The sequence below is a fragment of the Thalassophryne amazonica genome, chromosome 2, assembly GCF_902500255.1.
Source record: "Thalassophryne amazonica chromosome 2, fThaAma1.1, whole genome shotgun sequence".
NCBI lineage: Eukaryota > Metazoa > Chordata > Actinopteri > Batrachoidiformes > Batrachoididae > Thalassophryne > Thalassophryne amazonica.
The window spans coordinates 94,232,047-94,254,844 of NC_047104.1; the positions used below are offsets into that span (position 1 = coordinate 94,232,047).

General features: G+C 41.8%; 2 protein-coding genes across 2 annotated transcripts in view; one reads left to right on the top strand and one right to left on the bottom strand.

Moving 5' to 3' along the window:
* Positions 1-4,490, top strand: part of cog4 (component of oligomeric golgi complex 4) — a 35,239-nt gene extending 30,749 nt beyond the window's left edge. Inside the window, 11 exon segments of the mRNA XM_034189603.1 lie at positions 235-253; positions 256-297; positions 300-399; positions 501-666; positions 2,202-2,264; positions 2,362-2,475; positions 2,774-2,866; positions 2,943-3,026; positions 3,197-3,298; positions 3,554-3,682; positions 3,791-4,490. Of these exon segments, the coding sequence (XP_034045494.1) occupies positions 235-253; positions 256-297; positions 300-399; positions 501-666; positions 2,202-2,264; positions 2,362-2,475; positions 2,774-2,866; positions 2,943-3,026; positions 3,197-3,298; positions 3,554-3,682; positions 3,791-3,925 (1,047 nt within the window). The 3' untranslated portion in view covers positions 3,926-4,490.
* Positions 4,491-6,933: 2,443 nt separating this feature from the next.
* On the bottom strand, positions 6,934-21,865 carry gnao1b (guanine nucleotide binding protein (G protein), alpha activating activity polypeptide O, b). The gene is made up of 8 exons (XM_034189617.1): positions 21,553-21,865; positions 21,356-21,398; positions 16,121-16,262; positions 13,198-13,358; positions 12,977-13,105; positions 11,739-11,868; positions 11,302-11,455; positions 6,934-8,458 (listed from the first exon to the last, which is right to left on the bottom strand). The coding sequence occupies exons 1-8, from the start codon at positions 21,668-21,670 to the stop codon at positions 8,271-8,273; spliced, it is 1,065 nt and encodes a 354-aa protein (XP_034045508.1). The 5' UTR covers positions 21,671-21,865; the 3' UTR covers positions 6,934-8,270.
* Between the last annotated feature and the right edge of the window lie 933 nt (positions 21,866-22,798).

Here is a 22,798-nt window from a genome sequence, read left to right on the forward strand (position 1 = left end):
GTGGTGAGGAAAATGTTATGCTGTGATTTACATAGTTCCTGAACTCATCCATTTTCACCCAACAGTTGAAAATTCCAGTTGTTTTTTTTTTGTTTTTTTTTACCGTGACTATAGTTTTACACAAGCAATGAAAGTGGGTATTTAGAGTTATAGGGGTTTTCTTAGTGAGCCGTGAGCCTGTAAAAAGCAAACATTATAAACAGCACTTGTATATCAATGATGTTTCTTCCTCAGGCTGTTACGATGGACACATGTGAAAGGGTCAGCTGACCTCGAGCATGGTGGACGACTGGTTTCTCATGTGAAGAAGTGCATCAGTCGAGCTTTATCCAGCTCCAGCATCGACTGCCTGTGCGCCATGATCAACCATGCTAACTCAGTGCTGGAGTCAGACTTCAGGTGCTTTTGAAACCACTTTAAAATTACCTACTCTGCATGCTCGGTTTTCATCACTCCTCATGTGTGTCCCTTGTTCCCTTCCCTCTCTCCTCTCCTGTCAGGGAGGTGTTGTATAATAAGTTGCGGCAGGGCTTCCCGGCTACCACACTTCAGGACATCCAGCGTGGCGTCAGCAGTGCAGTCAGTCTGATGCAGAGCAGCTTGCAGCAGGGCAAGTTCAACACACTGGGCATCGAGAGCACCGAGAACGCCAAGGCTGCATTCCTGGTAAGAACAAAATGGGCATCCCTCCCTCCGGCAGTGACGCTGTATGTCCTCCCTGCACTTGACGTTACACACTTTTTTTTTCTTTTTTCTTTTTATGAATGTTGTACCTTTATGTATTACATGTCTGCCCATGTGTGCAATTTATTCTTCCTGCTGGTTCTGTTTTCCCTCCTTTTTTTTATTTATTTATTTATTTTTAATGCCCCGTACGGCATTGCGTCGTGAGGCAGGGCATATAGCATCCGGGTTGTCCGTCCGTCCGTCTGTCCGGCCGCAATTCATTTACCGCAACATAGCTCGGCACCTATTGCTCACAAAGACTTCATATTTGGTGGGTATGTGCCTTGGAGGAGTACTTTGCATGGGTTCGAAGGCCGGTGACCTTGACCTACTTTTCAAGGTCACCAGTGGTCACAACTGTCAAATCCTTTGCTGCAACGTAGCTTCACACCTATTGCTCACAGAAACTTCATATTTGGTGGGTACATGCCTTGAAGGAGTACTTCTCTTCTGCAAACAGACTTTAATTTTAGATGTTATATTAAGAAGATGCCTTTCCTGACTAGACAGTTGCTACGACAGCTTGCAAGCCGCCCTCACACAGCACTCTACCTACGTCTTTTGCCTGTTCTCAACCCGCACCCAGATGGGTGGGCTGTTCTGCACATGGATCAGTTGAGCTACGTGATTGGTTGAAAGTGTTGCATTTGACATTTCTTTGCAGGTGACTTGCTTGCGTTCTTTATCTGGAACGGTATGTGCCATATCAAATGGACTACATTAATATAGCGCTTTTCTATCTGCATCAGACGCTCAAAGTGCTTTACAGTAATGCCTCACATTCACCCCGATGTGAGGGTGCTGCCATACAAGGCGCTCACTACACACTGGGAGCAACTAGGGGATTAAGGACCTTGCCCAATGGCCCTTAGTGATTTTCAGTCAGGCTGGGATTTTAACAGAAGATCCTCTGGTCTCAAGCCCAACGCTTTAACCACTAGACCATCACCTCCCCAAAATATATCAATATACCAAAACTGTGTTCTGTCTGTGTAACATGATAAACAAAGAACAGTATGCATCATGGTGCCTGTCGTCCCAGAGGAGATATGAGGTTATCAAATAGACCAAGGACAGGGTCATGAGACACTGTCCAACAGTGAAATAGGCCTCCAGGCAAAATGTCTTTTCCTTGGTTAACCAAGACATGTTGGAGAAGACTATATTGTAGGATTTATTCCAGTTTTTATGGGTTCACTGTCAGTAATCCTGTAGTTATGTCATTATCCCACCTTTTAGTTATTCAAATATCATAAACTGCAGGACTATTTGAAGGTAAAATTGAGTAATAAGTGTGATGTTAAGTGTTTTAAACATTAGAAAACTGATGGCGGATTGTTAGTTAACTTCTCAAAGTGTATCATGCAGAGCAGTTAAGATGCATAGTTGAGAGGCGTTTTCTGTAGTGTCTCAATTTGTCTATGTCCAACCAAAGTAGGTGGAAGTACATTAATGTGTTTGTCTGTTTGTCTCAGGTGACTCTAAATAATGTCGAAGTGTGCAGTGAGAATATCACAACTTTAAAAAGGAACCTTGAGGTAAATGTCATTTCTTCTTCAGTGTCCTCTGTCTCTTCTGTTTGTGATTCTGTGTGTAATCTGTAACCATGGTTAAAATTTAAACTTTTGTCCACAGAATGACTGCACAAAGTTGTTCACGCAGGGGAGTGGATCAGGTGAACAAGCTAAGATTGAAAGCTGCTTGTCGGACCTCGTTAACACGTCCTCAAAGTTTAAGGATCTCTTACAGGTGCTTAGCGCACACATATGTGCACACAGACTGTGGTGAAAGTGCTGAGTTACACTTGATGTCACACAGTAAGAAGAAGAAAAGTCAGTTTTCATGTTTTCATGCTTTATGGAGTGAAGTTGAAATATTTTAAAAGATTTTTCCTAAACATCTGTTTCAAAAAGTCTTTGTAACATAAAAGTGTTTCTGCAGCTATATCAGAGTCATTGATTGAAGAGGTTTGACATAAACGTGAATACGCTGACCCCTTTTTTTTTTGCTTACATAAGGTTCAAACTCTGTCCTTTTGCTTTGCCAGGAGGGTCTGACTGAGTTAAACACAACAGCCATAAAGCCTCAGGTCAAACCGTGGATTAGCAGCTTCTTGTCAATCTCACACAACATAGAGGAGGTAATGATTGCACAATGGTACATGTACAGTCAGAGCTTATTGAACGTGGGAGTGTAACAGCTGCTGTTCTGCACAGGAGGAGTTTAATGAGTATGAGGCCAATGATCCGTGGGTGCAGCAGCTCATCCTAAACCTGGAGCAGCTCATGACAGAATTCAAGGTATCTCAATAAGTCAAGTCTTGCCACAATTCACTAAAAAAGGTCCTTTCAACAGTGTTGGTTTTTGCTTTTGTCATATATAAATGTACATTTAATATCTATTTAACAAAAATGTCAAAGGGGTGATAATACTAACACATGAAAGTCTCATGGTTCTTTCCCCTCCCCAGATAGCACTCTCTCCCGTCATCTATGACACACTAACCAGCTTGATGACCAGCTTGATATCGATTGAAATGGAGAAGACTGTGCTGAAATGCTCCTTCAGCAGGGTGAGATACCAGGCTCTGCCACAAGGTGGCACCAAGCACACTGTTCATTTCACTATATCACATCGCTGCAGTGATTAATTAAAGGCTTCATAAAGCAAAAAGTGTTTCCTTTTATCTTGACAGTGTCTTTGTATTTTGAAGAGTTAGTATGAATACGATGCTTCTGAAACAAGCTAATATATTTCTAGCACACACACTGAAAATGCTTTCAGAAAACGGCTGTGCCGGCTTTGATGGTTTTCGTTTGGTTGTTAGCTGGGAGGGCTGCAGTTCGACAAAGAGCTGCGGTCTCTTGTGGCATATCTCACCACAGTGACCACCTGGACCATTAGGGATAAGTTTGCACGCCTCACACAGATGGCCACCATCCTTAACTTGGAGCGGGTAATCGATTTAATTTTTAAAAAAAATCTAGAATATACATTTGTATTCTTAATGTTTTTAGCAGTCTGCAAAGGCTCACTTCTGCTCATGCTTTTGTGTGCACTTCAGGTAACTGAGATCTTGGATTACTGGGGCCCAAACTCAGGGCCCCTGACGTGGCGGCTGACCCCAGCAGAAGTGCGACAAGTTCTTGCACTGCGTATTGACTTTCGAAGTGAGGATATCAAGAGACTGCGACTTTGATTGTGTCCCATTTTTCAGTGAATGCTTTCCAGTACCCACCTGATGTGGACTGATGTAGGAAGGAGTATGAGCAGGCTAAGCACTTGGACATCCAGTCAAGTTCTTAGTTTCTGCTCTGCCCCAGTGGTTCTGCTCTCTGCTGTTGTCAGTTTGGAATAAAGTTGCTGCAGCTGATATTTTAGGGGTAGACCAAAGATGAGCAGTGTCAGTCTTGTTGGATAAAGGGCTGTGGGGGTGCAAACAGTCACTGCAAACAGACTCCAGTGTGGCTGCAAGGAATGAAAACCTGCACCGTCTTTGAGTTCACTGCTTTTGATCCTGGAAAGTGAAGCTACAATAGCTTGACTGACCCCGCGTTGGCAACTACATTAAGATTACTTGTACATTTTGTTCATCCCACTGCCTCCATGCAAGTGAAGTAGTCATAGTAAAAACCCAAAGAATCTGATATACAGTGCATCTGGAAAGTATTCATAGCACATCACTTTTTACACTTTTTATGTTTCAGGCATATTCCAAAATGGAGTAAATTCATTTTTCCCTCAAAAATACAACACCCCATAATGACAAAGTGAAAATCTTTTTTTTTTTCTTCAAAATTTGTTAAAAATTAAAAAAAAACTGAAAAAATAAGAAATCACATGAACACAAGTATTCACAACCATTTGCTCAGTACTTTGTTGATGCCCCAATTACAGCCTCAAGTCTTCTAAATTATGATGCCACAAGCTTGGTGCACCTATCTTTGAGCAGTTCTGCCTATTCTTCTTTGCTGCACCTCTCAAGCTCCATCAGGTTGGATGTGGAGCGTCGGTGCACAGCCATTTTCAGATCTCTTCAGAGATGTTCAATCGGATTCAGGTCTGGGCTCTGGCTGGGCCACTCAAGGACATTCATAGAGTTGTCCTGAAGCCACTCCTTTGATATCTTGGCTGTGCGCCTGGGGACATTGTCCTGCTGAAAGATGAACCATCACCCCAGTTTGAGGTCAAGAGTGCTCTCCAGCAGGTTTTCATCCAGGATGTCTCTGTACATTACTGCATTCATCTTTCCCTAAATCGTGACTAGTCTCCCAGTTCGTGCCGCTGAAAAACATCCCCACAGCATGATGCTGCCACCACCATGCTTCACTGTATGGATGGTGCCTGGTTTCCTCCAAACATGATGCCTGGCATTCACGCCATATAGTTCAATCTTTGTCTCATCAGACCAGAGAAATTTGATTCTCATGGTCTGAAAGTCATTCAGGTGCCTTTTGGCAAACTCCAGGTGGGCTGCCATGTAGCTTTTACTAAAGAGTGGCTTCTATCTGGCCACTCTACCACACAGGCCTGATTGGTGGATTGCTGCAGATTGTCCTTCTAGAAAGTTCTCTTCTCTCTACACAGGAATGCTGGAGCTCTGACAGAGTGACCATCAGGTTCCCGGTTACCTTCCTGATTATGACTAAGGCCCTTCTCCCCTGATCTTCAGTTTAGACTGGCAGCTAACTCTAGGAAGAATCCTGGTGGATCTGAACTTCTTCCATTTACGGATTACCAAGGGATGTTCAAAGCAGCAGAAATGTTTCTGTACCCTTTCCCAGATTTGTGCCTCAAGATAATCCAGTCTCGGAGGTCTACAGACAATTCCTTTGACTTCATGCTTGGTTTGTGCTCTGACGTGCATTGTCAACTGTGGGACCTTATATGTAGTGTGTCTTTCCAAATCATGTCCAATCAACTGAATTTACCCCAGGTGGACTCCAATTAAGCTCTAGAAATATCTCCAGGATGATCAGTGGAAACAGGATGCACCTGAGTTCAATTTTGAGCTTCATGGCAAAAGCTGTGAATACTTAGATACGTACATATCATTATTGGGTATTTTGTGTAGAATTTTGAGGGGGGAAAAATGAATTTCATCCATTTTGGAATAAGGCTGTAATGTGAAATGTGGAAAACGTGAAGCGCTGTGAATAGTTTCTGGATGCACCTTACGGTTCTTATGAAAGATGTATTGTAAGTTGAAGTTGTTCATATCGTGTATGTGGTATGATATTGAGCTTTCTGATCATTTTATTTTTAAAAAGTTATCGGTCTCTGCCAGTGTTTGGCAGATGGCTATTTGTGGGTTACTAGTTCATTCTAGGGATCTGTCCACTCTTGGTTTATGTCTGGTTTCAGGGTATAGTGCATGATTTTGGACAGGACTCTGGCAGAGCAGAACTTTGGATGTTTGTGCCTCCTCACTTTTCTGCCTGCTGTGCACAGTCTGCTTACAAATGACATCACCTGAGGGGCATGGCATTGTGACATTTTGACTTCATGTTTGCACAGTGGCGGCGGTGGTGTCATATATTTAAAGTTCATGTTGCAGACTAATACTGTTAAGCTACAATGAAGTGATTGTCATGAATCATGTAGAATAAGATTTTTCTCAGATGTGTAATTAAATGAGCCTGTATGTAATTGTGTTACAGCAGCAGATTCAAAGTTCTAATCTGTAAGTGTCTGTGAGAAACAAGGACACGCTGGTACTGGAGAGTGGCACTGTGTGGCTGTCAGTGAAACAGCGCAGTAATGAACATCATAGCCATTAAACTGACAGAAGCAGGTCAGACAGCTGATCCAGTCCAGTCATTCAATATCTGAATAGCTACTTTTGTGTGATGATGGAATACTTTTAACCTAATAAATTGAGAGCCGCCGCTGTGCGAAGCTTCTGATCCCTGCCATCCGCCACATCGGTGATGCGCAGTCCTGTTGCCATGCAAGACCTGTTCCCAGTCTTTTGTTCAGCGTATGTATTTTCTGACACAGAACTCAATCGTGTGTTCACTGGGCAATGAAGCATTAAAAAGAGGTCCATTCTCATAATGTTCAGCCTAATTTCCCAGCCTAACCTTAATTCTCTGTGCACCTGAACAGATTAACTGTGTCACAGTGTTAAAACTTTGCATTGTGTTTTTGCTGAGGCACCAGGCAGAAACACACTTACACTCGGACATATAACAGCGAAGGCAGAAATAGTTAGGAAAATTGTGGCTTTAATGTAAACACAACATTCGATTGGCTCAGCACAAACATTCCACATGAGAGCAATCAATAAACTACCAAATAGGTTGGGGTGCAGCACAAAAACATTCACAGTAAAAAAAACAAAAAAAACAAACTGGTATAATCATAATATATACAGTACAGTGCTTTTAAGGTAAAAATGGGGAATGATATGCGAGTGGTAAGAGGATAAGGGAATGGGAACCTGGAATTCTGGGTGCAACAAGTGACAATGGAAAGCTGTACTTTGTCCTCTGTGAAAAGAAATGTGACAGATGGGGATCATGGTTCCCTGTTTGCTTCTAAGAGGAGCGCAGAGTAAACGCTGCCTCAGATGATAGCTCGCCTCCTTGTGCAGTCTTCTATTTCTAAATGGATTCACATGGGCGGGTAAAGCACCACAGAGAAAACAAGGAGTCAGTGGAGAGCTGTTTTCTACCCCCTGAAGCAGAGACGGGTATTAGTATACCCAGTTTTCTTAGGTCAGGAAATAAATATGTGGCACGGGATTTCAGGAGGTAGGAGGAGGCATGTAGGGCATGAGGCTTAAATAAATCAATTGATGAGAAAATGTTTTGTATAGTTGTTGATAATATGATCCTAATCCCCTATCTGAGGTCACCAGATGGTTGGCACTGATATGACTTTTTTTGGGATATCTGACAGGCATTTCATCACACTACAGGAGGCCAAGCTCTCAATACAGGAGTCATCTCTTTGATTATGTTATACAGAAAACCAGCAGAACATTCTAGCAGGCTACTTATAATAGGGGAGTGTTGTCCCTGAACGTTACAGTCACCTCCTCCATGCCAACCATGACCCTCAGCCTCTCGCACATCACCACCTTCACACCTGCAGCAGCTCTTCAAATGGACCACCAGCGGTTAAGCTCAGTACAGATAAATGGCTCAAGACTTGTGCATAAAAAGTGAAGAATTTGTATTTCAAATGGCATCCTACACTTGTTGCATTTTGGGGTTGATTTTTACAAAACAGGGCACCAGCTGACTCTACCCCTGGTGCTGCCGTTTCCACCTTCCTGGTTGCTGACACAGCCATTAATAACAAATGAAACATTCAGCTCAAGATGTTTTTATGAGGAAAAAACAGTTTGTACACTGAAATCAAAATATGAGGAAGGGAGGACAAAAAGAAGTATCATGGCAATAATCCAGTGTGGTGTCTGACGGCAGCTCTTTGGGTCCATTTGGACGTGTAGAATTACATATGTGTTTAAGTATCATCAAAATTATCAATATTAACACCTCATACACTCCATGACAACCTCTGTGCTTGGTCAGGCCTCAGTATAAGCCACACCCTCTAAGGTTGTTTGCAATAATGATGTCAGTGACGGCATCAAACACTACCTGGATGTTTCCTGTGTCTGTGGCACAGGTCAGGTGACAGTAGATCTCCTTATTGGGAGAGCGGTTCTTACTCTCAAACTGAACTTGAATATATGCGGTAGCATCGTCGTAAGTATTAGCACCTGGAAATAAAACACAATGTGAAAGACAACTGTTAGACAGAAGGATGCTGCCGGGCTGCATGATATATTGTTTGAGCATCATCAGCTGTATCAGAAGACTTGATGTCAAATAAGGCAAATTAAATCAGACATCATCACTCTACAACTTCATTGCTTGAAAAAAAATGCACTTCTCATTTTACACAACTAATGTAACTAATCTGTTGGATATAATATTTACTCTGATTTAAGGGGTTTTGGATACTCGAGTTTGTTACTAGTGAGTGACACACAGGGTCTGCATGTCAAGTTAACTGCAAGTTGATGCAAACTTCTTGTTCTTCCCTGTGCCCCGTTATAAAGGATGTGGGAAATGGGACCTTGTGTTCCAACCACCCCACAAAATTAACCTTAAACCATTTTTCTGAGTTGTCTACTTGCAAAATGCTCTGAGATGATGTATGTTCCCGCTGGTCAGCAGCAAAGTGTGTTTAGGACTTTAACTGTAAATGGTTGGAATGGAAGGAATGTATCTTGTTTTTGCTATGCATTTGACTTTGAAATAAAAGGAATTTTACTACTTGTGGACTACAGCTGTTCTGTAAATGAGAAAAGAACAGAAGCAAACCACCAAAAGGAATGTATAGTGGCACACACAAAACAGTCAGTCAGGTGGAATTATTTGGTGTACAGAAAGGATGATGTTGACCAAAAACACGTATTTTGTGGAGAATGGCTTGCAAAGTAAGTTTCAGATTTATTATTATTAATATGTATCTGTTGCGGACATGAATGGGTGAAGTTTTTATAACAATGTTGTCCGGTTTGTGGCTTTGTGTCTCCCATGGGTCAGATTTTTTGTGCCATTTCAAGTTTGCAGCTTCATCTACCATCAGTTTGTGGCTTCTTACGACAATGTTGTCCGGTTTGTGGCTTTTTCTCCACTGGACAGATTTTTTGTGCCATTTCCGGTTTATGCCTTCATCTACCATAGAGCGAGCTTTGCGTCGCTGCGTGGCACTTCACTTGTGTTATTATCATCATTATTATCTATGCCTATGCATTCTTCTAACAAAATCACTCTAATCATTCTAGAATGATTGAGTCTTTCCAAATAGAACTATCTTGAGAAAACTCTGTATTTCTTTTCACATCTCTCTCACTCTCTAGCTCTCTCTGTCTTTACATACCCCGTTCTCCCATCAGAGGGCCCAGGGCTCTCCACACAAAGTTCTGCCTGAAGATTGGGTGGGCTGATGCAGGAGGATGGTTAATATCATGTACATCCGAATACCAATTTCAATAAAATGTCTAATTTCGTCACAAATAAAAAATATATTACAAATTACTCACCTGACTGTCTATTTTTTGTCCTTTTCTCATTCATTAAATGTATTCCATTTAATTTAACTTCAGGTGGGCTTTTAACCAACTTTCTTCAAAAAAGGGGGTGGGCTGATGCTTGGCCCTGGGCCCAATATCAGGCCTGGATCCAGAACAGTTTGGACTGATGCAGCTGCATCGGTCAGATTTTTTTTACGCATTGTTCGTCATCGATTAATAAAAAACAAATCTCGAATAATCCCGGATAGTGCCAAACGTCCCCGCGGTGAACACAGCTTTTGATTTGATCCCACAATGCACCACTCAGGTGTACACAGGAAAATTCAAACCGGATCAAACAAACATAGCATCAGTCCAGTCGAGTCGATGATCATGCCATCCAGGAAAAAAGTTGTGCAAGGAAAATTGGGCGCTTATTTCAGCAAGAAACGGTGAGTGGTTTATAAATAGTTTTCAGACAATAGTGTGTTTGAAAGGCATTCTGTGATGACTGAAATTACATTTTCGGTGGTTTTCCGACCATACATGTCAACCTATACGGATTGTCCGTAAATTATATGGACTTTTCCGAGTTTCAGAGTCATACGGACGTACAAATAAAGTCGGATATTCAGGGTTTGGTCTGCAGCGGGTCTGTAATCAACCATTTCTGCAGCGCGACTCCACTTTGAAGCGTGAACCATTGAAGCAATGCTTCGATCCACTAGCTCGTTGGTTCTTTGATTCGCTGCTCTTCAGAAACAGCAAGTCCGCTTAACCCCTCTCAAAACCATTAAAATACCGTGAGTCCCTTTTGTGTGGATTAAAGTCACTAACTGGGACTCTTGTCTTGTTGCAGTCAAGAAACAAGAATCGTCCTCCGTTCCATTGGCACAGCTCCAAACACTGCACTGCTCTCTGCTGAGACAGAGTCCGGTCGGAATTAATCATTTCAAACGAATTGCCGCTTTAAATAAAATGACACCTCTTACAAATGTAATACAGACAAAAAACTACAATCAACTAACATGTTTTTTCCTCCCAAAATGAGACGTGCTGTATTTTCTTTTCAGATTACATCCTGACGTGCAGCACAGCCAGCTGAAAGAGCTCAGCTCAGATATATGGAAAGACATTCATGCCAATAATGTCTGAAAGGAAATGCTTTTGACAAAAACTACAGATTTTGTTTATTCCTATTTATGTCCAGAGATCAAGGATCCACCATGTCAATTTTTGTTATAGTGTTGTTTTTTTAGGACATCATATTTATACAAATAAGTGTTCACTATGGTCCATGAAGTATAATAAATATATTAAAAGAAGTGTGACAGTGTATGCTGCACATGAATAAAAGAATGAAGATTATTGAATAACAAGACGCATACAATTTTTATTTTATCACTGGGCAAAAATGCATCTGTCAGATTTTCACTCTGGATCCAGCCCTGAATATGGTATATATCGGGGAGACTATCACAGTGCCAGGTTATTTTTCTAATATTGTGCAGCCCTAGTGCTCAGCATTTTTTTCCCCTCACCTGTATATTCTGGAAAACAGATCGTCAGCGGTGACTTCTTGATCTTCTCAGCAAATAGATCTTTCTTGTTGAGGAAGAGGATGATAGAGGTGTCAATGAAGAATTTGTTGTTGCAGATGGAGTCGAAGAGCATGAGTGACTCGTGCATGCGGTTCTGTGGAGTAAACACAACTGTGGTTTAACAGTAAGAAGGATCACAATGTGACAACAAATGGCAACAAAGTGCAAGTTTAACAACTATATTGACTGCTGTACAGATGTTGAAATGCAGACAATCAAAGATGCTGTCATTTATAGAGCTTTGTAGAAGTAAATGAAGACATGCTGAATATTTACAGTAGAGCTCTTTAGACCTTATTTGGATTAAACTGACAAATAAATTAAAACACAAAGTCAACTAAAATATCCTGAGTTTTGGAATTTTGAGTTCCACTTACAGTTGTTTCATCTTCATGAAGCACTTGGTCGTATCCGCTCAGAGCCACACAGAAGATAATGGCCGTCACATCTTCAAAGCAGTGGATCCATTTCTTCCTTTCTGACCTTTGACCTCCCACATCAAAGAGCCTGCAATGGTGTAAGAAATCAGTCATCATCCATCTATATTATGATAGCCAAATGGCCTCTGTGTGCATGTATATAGTAATGATCACAGAGAAACTGGGGACAGCTGACATTTGCTGTTTGGTATGCTTGTGTACTTTGTGTCAAGGATGAACTTTCTGCCAAAACCAGAAGTTGACAGGACTAATATTTTGGAGAAATTAGCAATAATAACTAATAACAGCGAACAATGGACACTGTGCTGCAATGCACCATGGGAGTTTGGAGTTTTGGGGTTTTAAATGTTGATATTATGGTTCATGTTAGTTTAAGAGTGTTATTGATTTATTGCGTTTTGTAGTTCAACTGATTTAGTCAGTTAAGTGTCATGTTGCTGTTAGCATGAGTGAAAACTGTATTGCGTTTGATGTCATCCAGCACTGTCTATTTGTGGATGTGTAAAAATAAAAGTATGCATGCATGCAATTTTGACCAAGGACAAATTGGGAAGAGCTAACATTTGCCTTTTGGTATGCTAATGTATTTTGGGTCAAGTATGAATGCCGCCAAGACGAAATGTTGATAGGACTAATATTTTTAAAGAAACTACAGATATTAGCTAACACTGGACAATGAACATTGATATTTACATTCCAGACTCATTCCAGCAGGGGGCGGTAAATCATCTATATATTAAAAGCGTGCATGTTATTTTGTAAATTCAATGTAAGTACATAATTGTAAATACGTTAAAAATACATGGATGACATAAGAAAGAGAAAACATTTATTTCCATAATAAGAATAAGAATAATAAGAAGAATGTGTATATGATAACAAGAACCTAAACTATTTACAAATACATTAAAATAGTAAATTAACATTAAAAAATTAGATAATTAACAGGAAATAAAAAAGTTGAGTTCTTCTCCCACAGTTCTAAAAACATTCTGGACTCACACGCCATTCCAACTTATTATAGAAACTTTGCATAATTTATTACCACCCTTGAAAAATGTCAGCTACCTATTTTATAAACACTACCCAATATAGAGCCCATGGATTCCCACATAATTACTGAAACTGACATTAGCAGGATTGACAATAACAAAGTCCACGTCGGTGTACACCACCTGAAATGGAGGTTTTTGAAGGTGAAGTGGGTTTCAACAATGCCAGTTGTCTTCACTCGGGTTCTCAGAATATCCTGTTCTGTGGGCTGGTATTCTGCTGCCCCGATTCGGTCTAGACTGTCTAGGTAGCTGATGACAACAAGGGAAAAATTTGAACAGAATATGAGAAGATATCCCATGCGTGCTGCTATTTGCGCTTCCCAGACTGTCATTTTACTGACTATTTAGCAGAATCATTGAGCTGATATTCCCGGGCACGGTTGAAGCACTCTTGAGTCCCGTTATCAGCCCATAAACGCTTCATAGCAACGAGCAGCTCTGCAGAATAGGGCTCTGTGTCCTCCATACGACTGACCACATCACAAACCAGCTTAGCATCCGCCTGCAGAAATACATTTCACAATATCACATAAACAAACCGCTTGAGCTCTCTGACATACGAATTCAGACAGTTACAACTATTGTTATTTTGCTTATGGACACCGTCAATAGGTATTTAAAATTATACAAATTGTACTTGTAGTGTAGACTTTTAGCTTTGACTCAAGGGTTTTAACAAATACTGCAGTTCCCATTTAGGAATTACAGCCTTTTTAAAACACCGGCCCTCCATTTTCAGAGTCCATAGGTAATCAAACAAAATAAATGTAATAACATAAACGTACAGTAAAATTTGCATATAATGGATTCAGGAGGACCAGTGAATTTTGTCCATTATAATCGAAATCCATGATATGCGTAAAACAGGCAAAATCCGTTATATGTATAAATCGGACAAAATATGTTTTTTCTAAGTCTGCTACGGAGTGGTACCTTAAAATCCAAAAGCCTGATTTACGCTTCTGCAACTCTGTAACTCTGTGCCCATTCAAAGACGTTGACGTACATGTGACTCTTTTAAAGTTCTCTGTTGTGTCTTTATGCAATTTGCCGCAGAAACTGTGGCTTTTCTGGATTAATTTGTCCCTCAACGAGCTCCACTTCTTCATACAATCATCAACCTCCAAACCAACGGTCTGGTACATACAATTTCCTCCATGATTTGCGGCTCATTTGAGCATCTTTTCCTGACTTCTTGTTGTAAATTTGGTCATATTTGCAGACTTTTCTGCCAAATCTATTTGATCCATGATTGGAATGTAATCAACAGGTGCACTGCAAAAACTATTAAACCATGAAGGGAGAGGAAGGAGTGAAAACATAAAAGTGACAAATCGCAGCCCTCTACGGCCCCCAATTTAGTAGGTGCATGGGTTTGCAGACACACAGAGGGCTCTGATCACACCCAGAAATATGTGTGAAACTTAACAACATATTACAGTGCAGGCAACAAGCAGCATTTTGTTATTAATCGCCGGCCTTGAATTACGCCCTGCCTCATTTAGGTCCCGTGTGTGAGCATGGTTTGAAAAAAATAAACAGCTGGGCTTTTAATCAAGTAAATACAGTACCCACTTTCCTCGAATCGGCGAGAGTCAGTGCTGAATTTCATACCTCTGTTACTGGGTACGTCCAGACTGCTTTGTTCAGTATATGCAAGGGGTTTTAATGAAATGCATTGCATTTGGACAGGACATTTTGTCTGCTGTGAGCAAAAATCTGTTATACAAAATCTGCTATATATGGTGTTTATTACATGGAAAACCATACAAAAGCTATGGGACTTTTGCTTTTTCCGGTGAATTCGAATATCTGGTTTATATAATAACAGTTTAAGTGCGTTTTACTGTATTATTCTTAATACAACAAAAACAGCTCTTTACTTTCACAGCTAGTTTTCTTTAGACAAGTCAGATGATGGCTATATGAACATTTCCAGATCACTGGTTTCCAGATTCCCTCATAAACACATTATTTTTCATGGCATATGTTACTCTCAGATGCCTCAGTTTTGTTGACCCCAGCAGCTGGAGAAGACCAGGCTGTTACTTTCGAGAAGTGGAGATGGAATGTTGTATGCCTAGATTGTTGCAATCTAAGACCGGAGCAGGGCTTTGAGGTGTGGTGGATGCAGCAATTCTCAAGAACAGTGCATGCTCCCAGCATTGACTTCACAAAATACTGAGTGACTGTGCAAGAAGGACACTGAAGAGGGAAGCCAACAAAACACTAATGACAACTTTGAAATGTGCATAGTGCAACTTTTGTCTGTTCTGCCACTAGTCACAGGATCATGGTGGAGTGGGACAAAGAATGCTGGAGTCTTCTGTGTGCCTTCTGGCAAACTGTAGTGGAAATTTTAAGTCGTCTTTTTAAGAAAATCCTTCTCTCTTCCACTCCACCATGAAGCTGTAACTGATGATGCAATAGACAAACTCTGCACTGTGCAGAGTTCCTGAAATCACAGCCACACAAGCCCATATTTCCTTCAGTTGTAATGGGAATCTTGGTGGCTTCTCTCACCAATCTCCTGGCATGGGCACTCACGTTTCTGCAAACTTCCTACTCCAGACAAACCATACAGTACCATATTGTTTGTACTTTCAATGATTGATGTAAATAAAGTCCAAGACATGTTCAGTGACTTAGAAATGTTCATGTTTCCGTCTTCTGCATCTAAAAAAAGTGGCTTCAAAACTGATGATTTGTACTAACAACAACACTGATACAATTATTAGCTTGTACAATTATTCATGGACTCTGAAAATGAAGGAACTGTGGTTAAAAATTGCTGCAATTCCTCAATAGTTAATGTGATTTTTATTTATTAAACCCCTTTGAATTAAAGCTAAAAATCTACACTGTGTGCAAATCTTGATTGTTACATTTCTGCTCCACTATGGTGGTGCACAGAGGCAAAATTATAAAACTATGTCATTGTCCAAATGTTTATGAAACTGACAACACAATCAGAATTACATCTGCATACTTTTATCATGTATCGTCTGATGCTGCAATTACATTGTCAATCATAAAATACAGATGTGATCTTTTAATCAGCAACACAGTTACAATCTTTTTTCCCAGGTATAATTGCAAGCAGGTAAGAATTACAGAACCAGTTTGACTGGAGTTCATGGAAGAGACTTGTCCTAAACAGATTGTGATTTATTTTGTAAATATTAATATTTACTGTAAATACTGCCTAGATGTATGTCTTTTGTCCATATCACACATTTCAGCTGAAATGTAAAGGTGACTAACTTTTCGATCTTTGTCTCCAAACTCGATACCCAAAGAGTCCATTGCCCGGAGGATGGCTGACAAACTCTGGATGGTGTTGCTGTAAACCACAGGCTTATACTGCTTCACATCATCCCCAGAAAAGCCATCTTCATGGATAATCCTGCACACGTACACAGATATTAGCACAGAGTCACAGATGTAGACTAAACACACAAAAAAAGTCACACAACAACCCATGTGCTAATGTGCAGACAAACAACTGTGTTTCCACATCAGTGAATTAAGGTGTTCTGGATGATTGTGTGTGTGTGTGTGTGTGTGTGTGTGTGTGTGTGTGTGTGTGTGTGTGTGTGTGTGTGTGTGTGTGTGTGTGTGTGTGTGTGTGTGTGTGTGTGTGTGTGTGTGTGTGTGTGTGTGTGTGTGTGTGTGTGTGTATGAGAGAGAGAGAGAGAGTCCCAGGAGCTTCCTGTGTTCTTGGCCTCCAACACAACATTAATTAATGACCTCACTGTCATCTTCTGACAGCCTCTAACAAAATAAATAAATAAAAGATCATCCTAACGCCTGTCAGAGTGCTAATGCACCAAAACTGCACTCAATTTTCAGTTTGTGTTTTAAAATCTGACAGCACGGAGATAAAAAAAAAATATATATATGATGGAGGATCCAGTGGAGCTGTTCAGAGCACTGACTGGCTGCATGTCATAGGACTCTGTGGTTACATTTTTGCACAACATACTGTTTAATTTGATCACAATAATTGAAGAGTTAATGTACAATAACGGTTGTTATGAGAAAAACAATCTTGAGGCTTTGAGATTGTTTTCTTTTATTCAGAAGCGATTACTTAATCATGTTAGACAGTCATTCCAAAGTAACTATCTATCAGGTGGAGCATGGGTGGTCCACTGGCCTTCTCCAGTTGTTGAGGTTCTCAGCACTGAGGTATCTGTGTGCCAGATCACAGCCAGATAAATGTGTCACATGTCCAAAATGTTGCAACTGATGTTCCCTCACAATTTGAGTCTCTTTAAGTAAACATTTGTTTTGACACAGTCGTTCCAGTGTTACCCAAGGATCCCCCAAAGAGAACTAGTAACAAAGACATCACCTTATGTCACTGGTTAGCATCCAAATCTCACAATCATAAGACAAGAACTACCAGGATCCTAAAGACTTGGACCTTCACTCTCCTGTATAAGTATCACCAACAGCAGACACCTCTGTTCAGCAACCTCATGACTCTATAAGCTCTTCTCAAGCGTCTCTGGATCTCAAAGGCAGAGGACCCAGAGATATGAATGTCCCTGCTGAGGTATGTAAACATCGCTACAAGTTTGGTACTTTCACCATCTGATGGCTTAGAGCAAGAAGCCACTGAAAGTCTGGATCTTAGTCTTGATCCAGGATAACTGCAAACCCAGACTCTCTGATTCTTTGCTCAGTTTCTCAAGTGCTGCAATCAGGCCATTCGATGATCACAACATGGTCTGTGACGTCAAGGTCAGTAAAGCATCCGGTATAAAGAAAGACACCTAAGATGGTGGTTTCCACAACCCCAGACAAATGCTTGCATTCATGGGAAGATGTCAGAGATTTCACCTCTGCTTTTTTAGTTAATGGCACCTGTATTGTACATCAGGACTATAACCTCACTAATCTCACAGTGATTTCCTGCTGTTGATCTGAAACATACATTTTACATGTAAATCTCAGCGTCAAGTCAAGTCTGGGAGCATGTGGTGATGCTGCAATTTACTGCGTCTACAGCACTAAGGATCTGCCTTGGGTCCTGGATGCCAAACACCCAGGCAGACAAACGGTCCATTCCCACATCTCTAAAATAACCATCTATTTCCCACAGCCAGGTGAAATGGGGGTGCCCCCTTGGCCTTTGGTGGCTTTTACTTATATTCTCCTCATGTTACAAAGCCATAAAGTGTCTCAAATATGCTTTGTGCATGTACAAACATGTAATTACAACATTTAATACACCGATATTTAAATTAGTATGGGTCATCAAAAGTTTAGGGTTTTTTTTTTTATTCAGATATAGTGCTGCAGTTATAACTGACCAGCAAAGCCAGCACTGCATGTTCCGTCAGTTATGTTACTTCCAAATATACTACTATGCTAAAGCTCTATGCACCCTAGGAGTTGAATACGCCTTCCGGTGATACTTGGACACATCATCAGTGAAGAGCCCAGGGTCCTAGGGTATTTTGGGTCTTCAATCTTCATGCACCCTCTCTGGGCAACCCAGCCGGGGGTGATCATTCCCCAGCTTGTGTCAAAGTGGCACATTGTTCCACAAATCCCCGCTATGGATACACAGCCACCTTGAAGCCCTCTCTGCAGCCTCCAGAATGTTCTTGATGGCTCTCTTCATTTGCAGTCCTTTCACTTCAAGGAGTTTGACGCTTTGCAGTAATGAATGGCCAGAGAAGCCTTAGCACCGACCTCAACCAGCTCACAACGGTTTTTCCAACTGTTGCTCTGGCACTCTGTGATGATTTCTGCGTATTTAGCCCTCTTTCACTCATTGGCCTCATAGATTTGGTCCTCCCAAGGGACAGTCAGTTCTAGAAGAACCACTTGCTTGGTGGACTCTGATGATGGCACCATATCTGGGTGGAGAGAAGTGGTTGTGATGTTGGCTGAGAAGTTGAGCTGTTTGCCAAGGTCGACTTGGAGCTGCCAATCACGAGTGGTGGTGAGGAACCCCCCTGAAGAGCTAGGCTGATGTCGATGAGCCTTCTGTCCCGGTCTGATGAAGGAGATTGACTATTTGGGGGCAGCTTGGGTCTTGCTATGCTGGATCGCTGTGCAGATGAAGTCTGCAAAAGATTTTAAGACCCGGTCATGGTGCCAGCAGTATCGCCCCTCACCTAGCGCTTTCAGGCAGCAGCTCAAGATATGTTCCAGGGTGCCCCTCCTCTGGCACAGCTTGCACTTGGGAGTGTTGACTATCCCCCAAGTATACCCTAATAATAATAGTAATAACTTTATTTACGTAACACTTTTTAGTACCAAATTATACAATTGCTTTAACGTTAAGAATCGCATGCAAATAAAAGCAATACAAACTGACCAAATTGACCCTTAATTGGAATAAGCAGGTATCGAAAATGGACGGATGGACAAATTGACCAAACATAAACACAGAACAAAATGATAAAATCCATTGCAACACACAATAACACTTAAAATGTATGTACATAATAACAACTTAGCACACTATTCCAGAGAAAAGGTGCACGGTAAGAAAAATCCCTGTCATCCACAAACAACTACTTTACCTTTGAACACTGTAATCCTGTATTCAAATAACACAGAGCTGGTACATAAGGTTTTACAAGATCTACCAAGGAGGAGGTGCTAGTCCATTTAAGTTAACAACAAAATGTTAAAATCTGACTGCACACAGACAGATGCCATTGAAGTGAAGCCGAAATAGTGGTAACATGATCATATTTCCTCCTCCTGGTTAGAACTCAGGCAGCAGCATTCTGAACCAGTTGAAGCCAGAAAACAAAACATAACAGCAATCAATTTTAGATTAAACAAAAGCGTCATCCATGAACAGAATAGGGTGAAGCTTTGCTGTATTACGCAAATGGGAGGGTTAGGGTTAGGGTTAGGGTTGTAATCTCTCCAATGTGGCCCAAAAGACAGTCCTTTTCTTATCATGCTCCAAATATGTGGAATATTCTGACACTGGAGGTAAGAAGGTGTAATTCTATCGAGTCATTTACATCCAGCCTTAAATCACATTTCTTTCTGTATGCTATGTTTATTTTAACTTAATATATATCAATATTTTATGTTTACATTATGTGTATATTTGGTTCTAAATGTGGGTAAATGGAACTTTGGTATTATAAACCACTTTGAAATTATTATTGTTATTATTATTATTATTATTATTGTTAGCACTGGATCAAAGATCACCCTAAGATTTTTAAATAATATTTTATCCCTAGAGTTTTGATATCAATGTAATTTTTTGTTTTATATTTACTAAATTAGTGTATCAAGAAACAAAATGGAATCTCCAAACACTCATATTATAGCAAAAGGTAAACGATATTTTTTTTCTCTGTAATTCTTTTTAATTTTTAGCCCATTTCATCAAAGAAACTAATCATTCATCACCAACCTTATTATGGCAACACAAAGACAGCTGCTGATGATCATTCAATAATGAAACAGAAAAAACATGATTAATACCCCATTTTGACATAAACTGCAGGAATTCAACAAATTGCTGATTTTTATTTCCATCCAAATATTTGTTTAAAAATATTACACATTGCTCAACGTGACATTATTTTTTAAACGTTTTAGGCACATGATGAACTTTTGCACAACACGTTATTATTCATATATGAACCTTCTTTCATGACTCACTGTTTGGCCATTGTGCACCTGCGGGTTTTTTGGCCTTTCAGTCTCTAACAAAAGCGAGTGCCCAGCTGTAGTAGATTACATCAGTTCTGGGTCAACCAATTAAATAAATATCTCACTCGCTGTTCCGTCATATCCGATGAGCGGATGCATCACAGCAAAGCACACCACATTTACTCTGCAATACCTGAACTTTATGGCCCACAGTGTGTAGTAAAAGCCATCCATCTGGCGCTCCCGTGGGCTGCAACAAACCGTGTTTTTGTCTCAGCGCCTGCAGAGGCACAGGGGGCGCAGCAAGCCGCCCGACTGGTGGAGATGCTGCTAAATTAGGACCGCGACTACACCAAACACCAACCATCAGCAAACTTCAGTAAGAGGGTCACAAACAAATCAACGGCGATTTCAAATATCGAAGAGTGATTTATCTTGGAAAAGGGGGATGTTTGGAAGCGATATTTCCGCTTAAATCCGCTTTATAAGGCAAAGTACTCTGAGTGATATCAGGCACTTAAAGCCATTAAGATTAAAAGTAGAGGTATTCACTAATGGATCTGCAGTGACCTCACTCTGATTCACGCACACGCACGCAGAGGAGCAACACCCACAGATCTTACTCCCCCCGCCCCCGCCACGCGCAGGCTTTAACTACATTTCAGCACCCGGGCGGTGAACAGCGCCCCGGGGCCTCCGCAGCACCTCCGCCCGTCTGCAGGAGGTGCTGCTCCTCCTCTGGGCTCCGGCCTCCCGAAACATGGCGGCTCAGCCTGCCTGAGCACGGACACAGGAGGCGCCGTCTCGGGCCTTTAACAGAAAGCGTGAAAAATAATAAATGCAGTCACTTACTTCATCTGTTTGACGATGGTGCTTTTGCCGGACTCCCCGCCGCCTGTAAAAAAAAAAACGGAGGGCACAGTCAGAGCCGGCGGGGAAATCAATCAGTACCACGGACAGCACCTCCACCCCACGCACGCAGCCCCACCACACGCACACGCACACCGAGCCGCGCCGCGCCGTGCCGCAGCCGGAGACGCGCCGCTTACCGAGCAGGAGCAGTTTGACGTCCTTGGCGGCGACCAGCCCGTCCTCCTTCAGGTTCTTCTCGATGGCTTTGCTCCGGTCCAGAGCTGCGCGCTCCTCGGCGCTCAGTGTACAGCCCATATTTACAGACGAATGAGCAGCCCGTCGTCTCTCCGGTCCGCGCGCTCCCTCGCTGACTCAATCAGTGCGTAGTCTGTCGCTCGCGCGGTCTGCTACAGCATTAGGCCCGGATTGAGGGCAGAGCGGAGATCCGAAAACCGTCTTTCCCCGTGTGCGTCTCTGTGGCTGCGCCTCTCTCCGGCAGCAGGGGGCTGGGGGTGGGGTCGCTGCTGCGCTCGAGCCTGCGAGGTTCTTTAGGAAGGGGGGGTGGGGGGTCTCGCGCTCTCTACAGGGCGGCGCTCGTGATGATGATGATGATGGTGATGATGATGACAGCAAGCGCGAGCGATTTCACCGTATCGCTGAACGAGTGCAGGAGGGGCGCGCGAGAAGCAAGTCTGGCTGCGCGAGACTCACCTAAAGCTGACGTCAGAGCAAGTCAAGCAAGCTTTAATCACAACCAATGGAAGAAGAAGGAAGAAGAAGAAGAAAAAAAAAAAAACAGAGTCCAGCGGCGGCTCCACAACAACTCATGAGTCAGTTGTCCCTAAATTACATGGGGAAAACAAGTGTCGGGGAGCTGCCTTCAAAAGCTGTGGACACGTTGACGGTGACAGTTGTAAAGACATTATACAACTACTCAATATGTATGAACAAAATATTTAAAAGTTGGTGAAGCAGTATTTTGTAGACACCCTGTCCATAACTTTTTGTCTAATATGTACATGTCACAGACATGAACAAGCAAAGCTCTTCAGCATCTCACCATGTCATTTAGGTCCTTCAGGCTTTTTTTTTTTTTTTTTTTTTTTTGAGGAAAATGCTCAGGGGAGCATTGGCATGGCTAAAACCTCTCAGCTTCTTGGGGGGGGGGGCAGACCCCCGCCTTTTTAAGGATTTTTCTTTATTTGCCTCTCACATGCCTGGAAGCTCCTCACCAGCTAACCATGCTCTTTAGGTCCTTCAGACTTTTCTCTGTAAAATGGTTCTTGGGAGCATGAGCATGACCCCCCCCCACCACCACCACCACCTTTTTAAGTATTTTCCTTATTTTGTCTTTCATCTTCTGGAGGGGCTCTGCCCCCATACCCCCCCCCCCCCACCACCTTTTTAAGCATTTTTCTTTTCTTGCCTTTCAGCTGACCCTCC

What these genes read in the sequence shown, in the direction of transcription:
- gnao1b (XM_034189617.1), bottom strand. Translation starts at nt 21,670, where the DNA reads ATGGGCTGTACACTGAGCGCCGAGGAGCGCGCAGCTCTGGACCGGAGC. An exon ending in ACCATCGTCAAACAGATGAA is followed by an intron (nt 16,263 to 21,355) that starts GTAAGTGACTGC and finishes GTACGTGTGCAG; the next exon opens with GATTATCCATGAAGATGGCT. An exon ending in CTGTTTTCCAGAATATACAG is followed by an intron (nt 8,459 to 11,301) that starts GTGAGGGGAAAA and finishes TTTTATTTCCAG; the next exon opens with GTGCTAATACTTACGACGAT.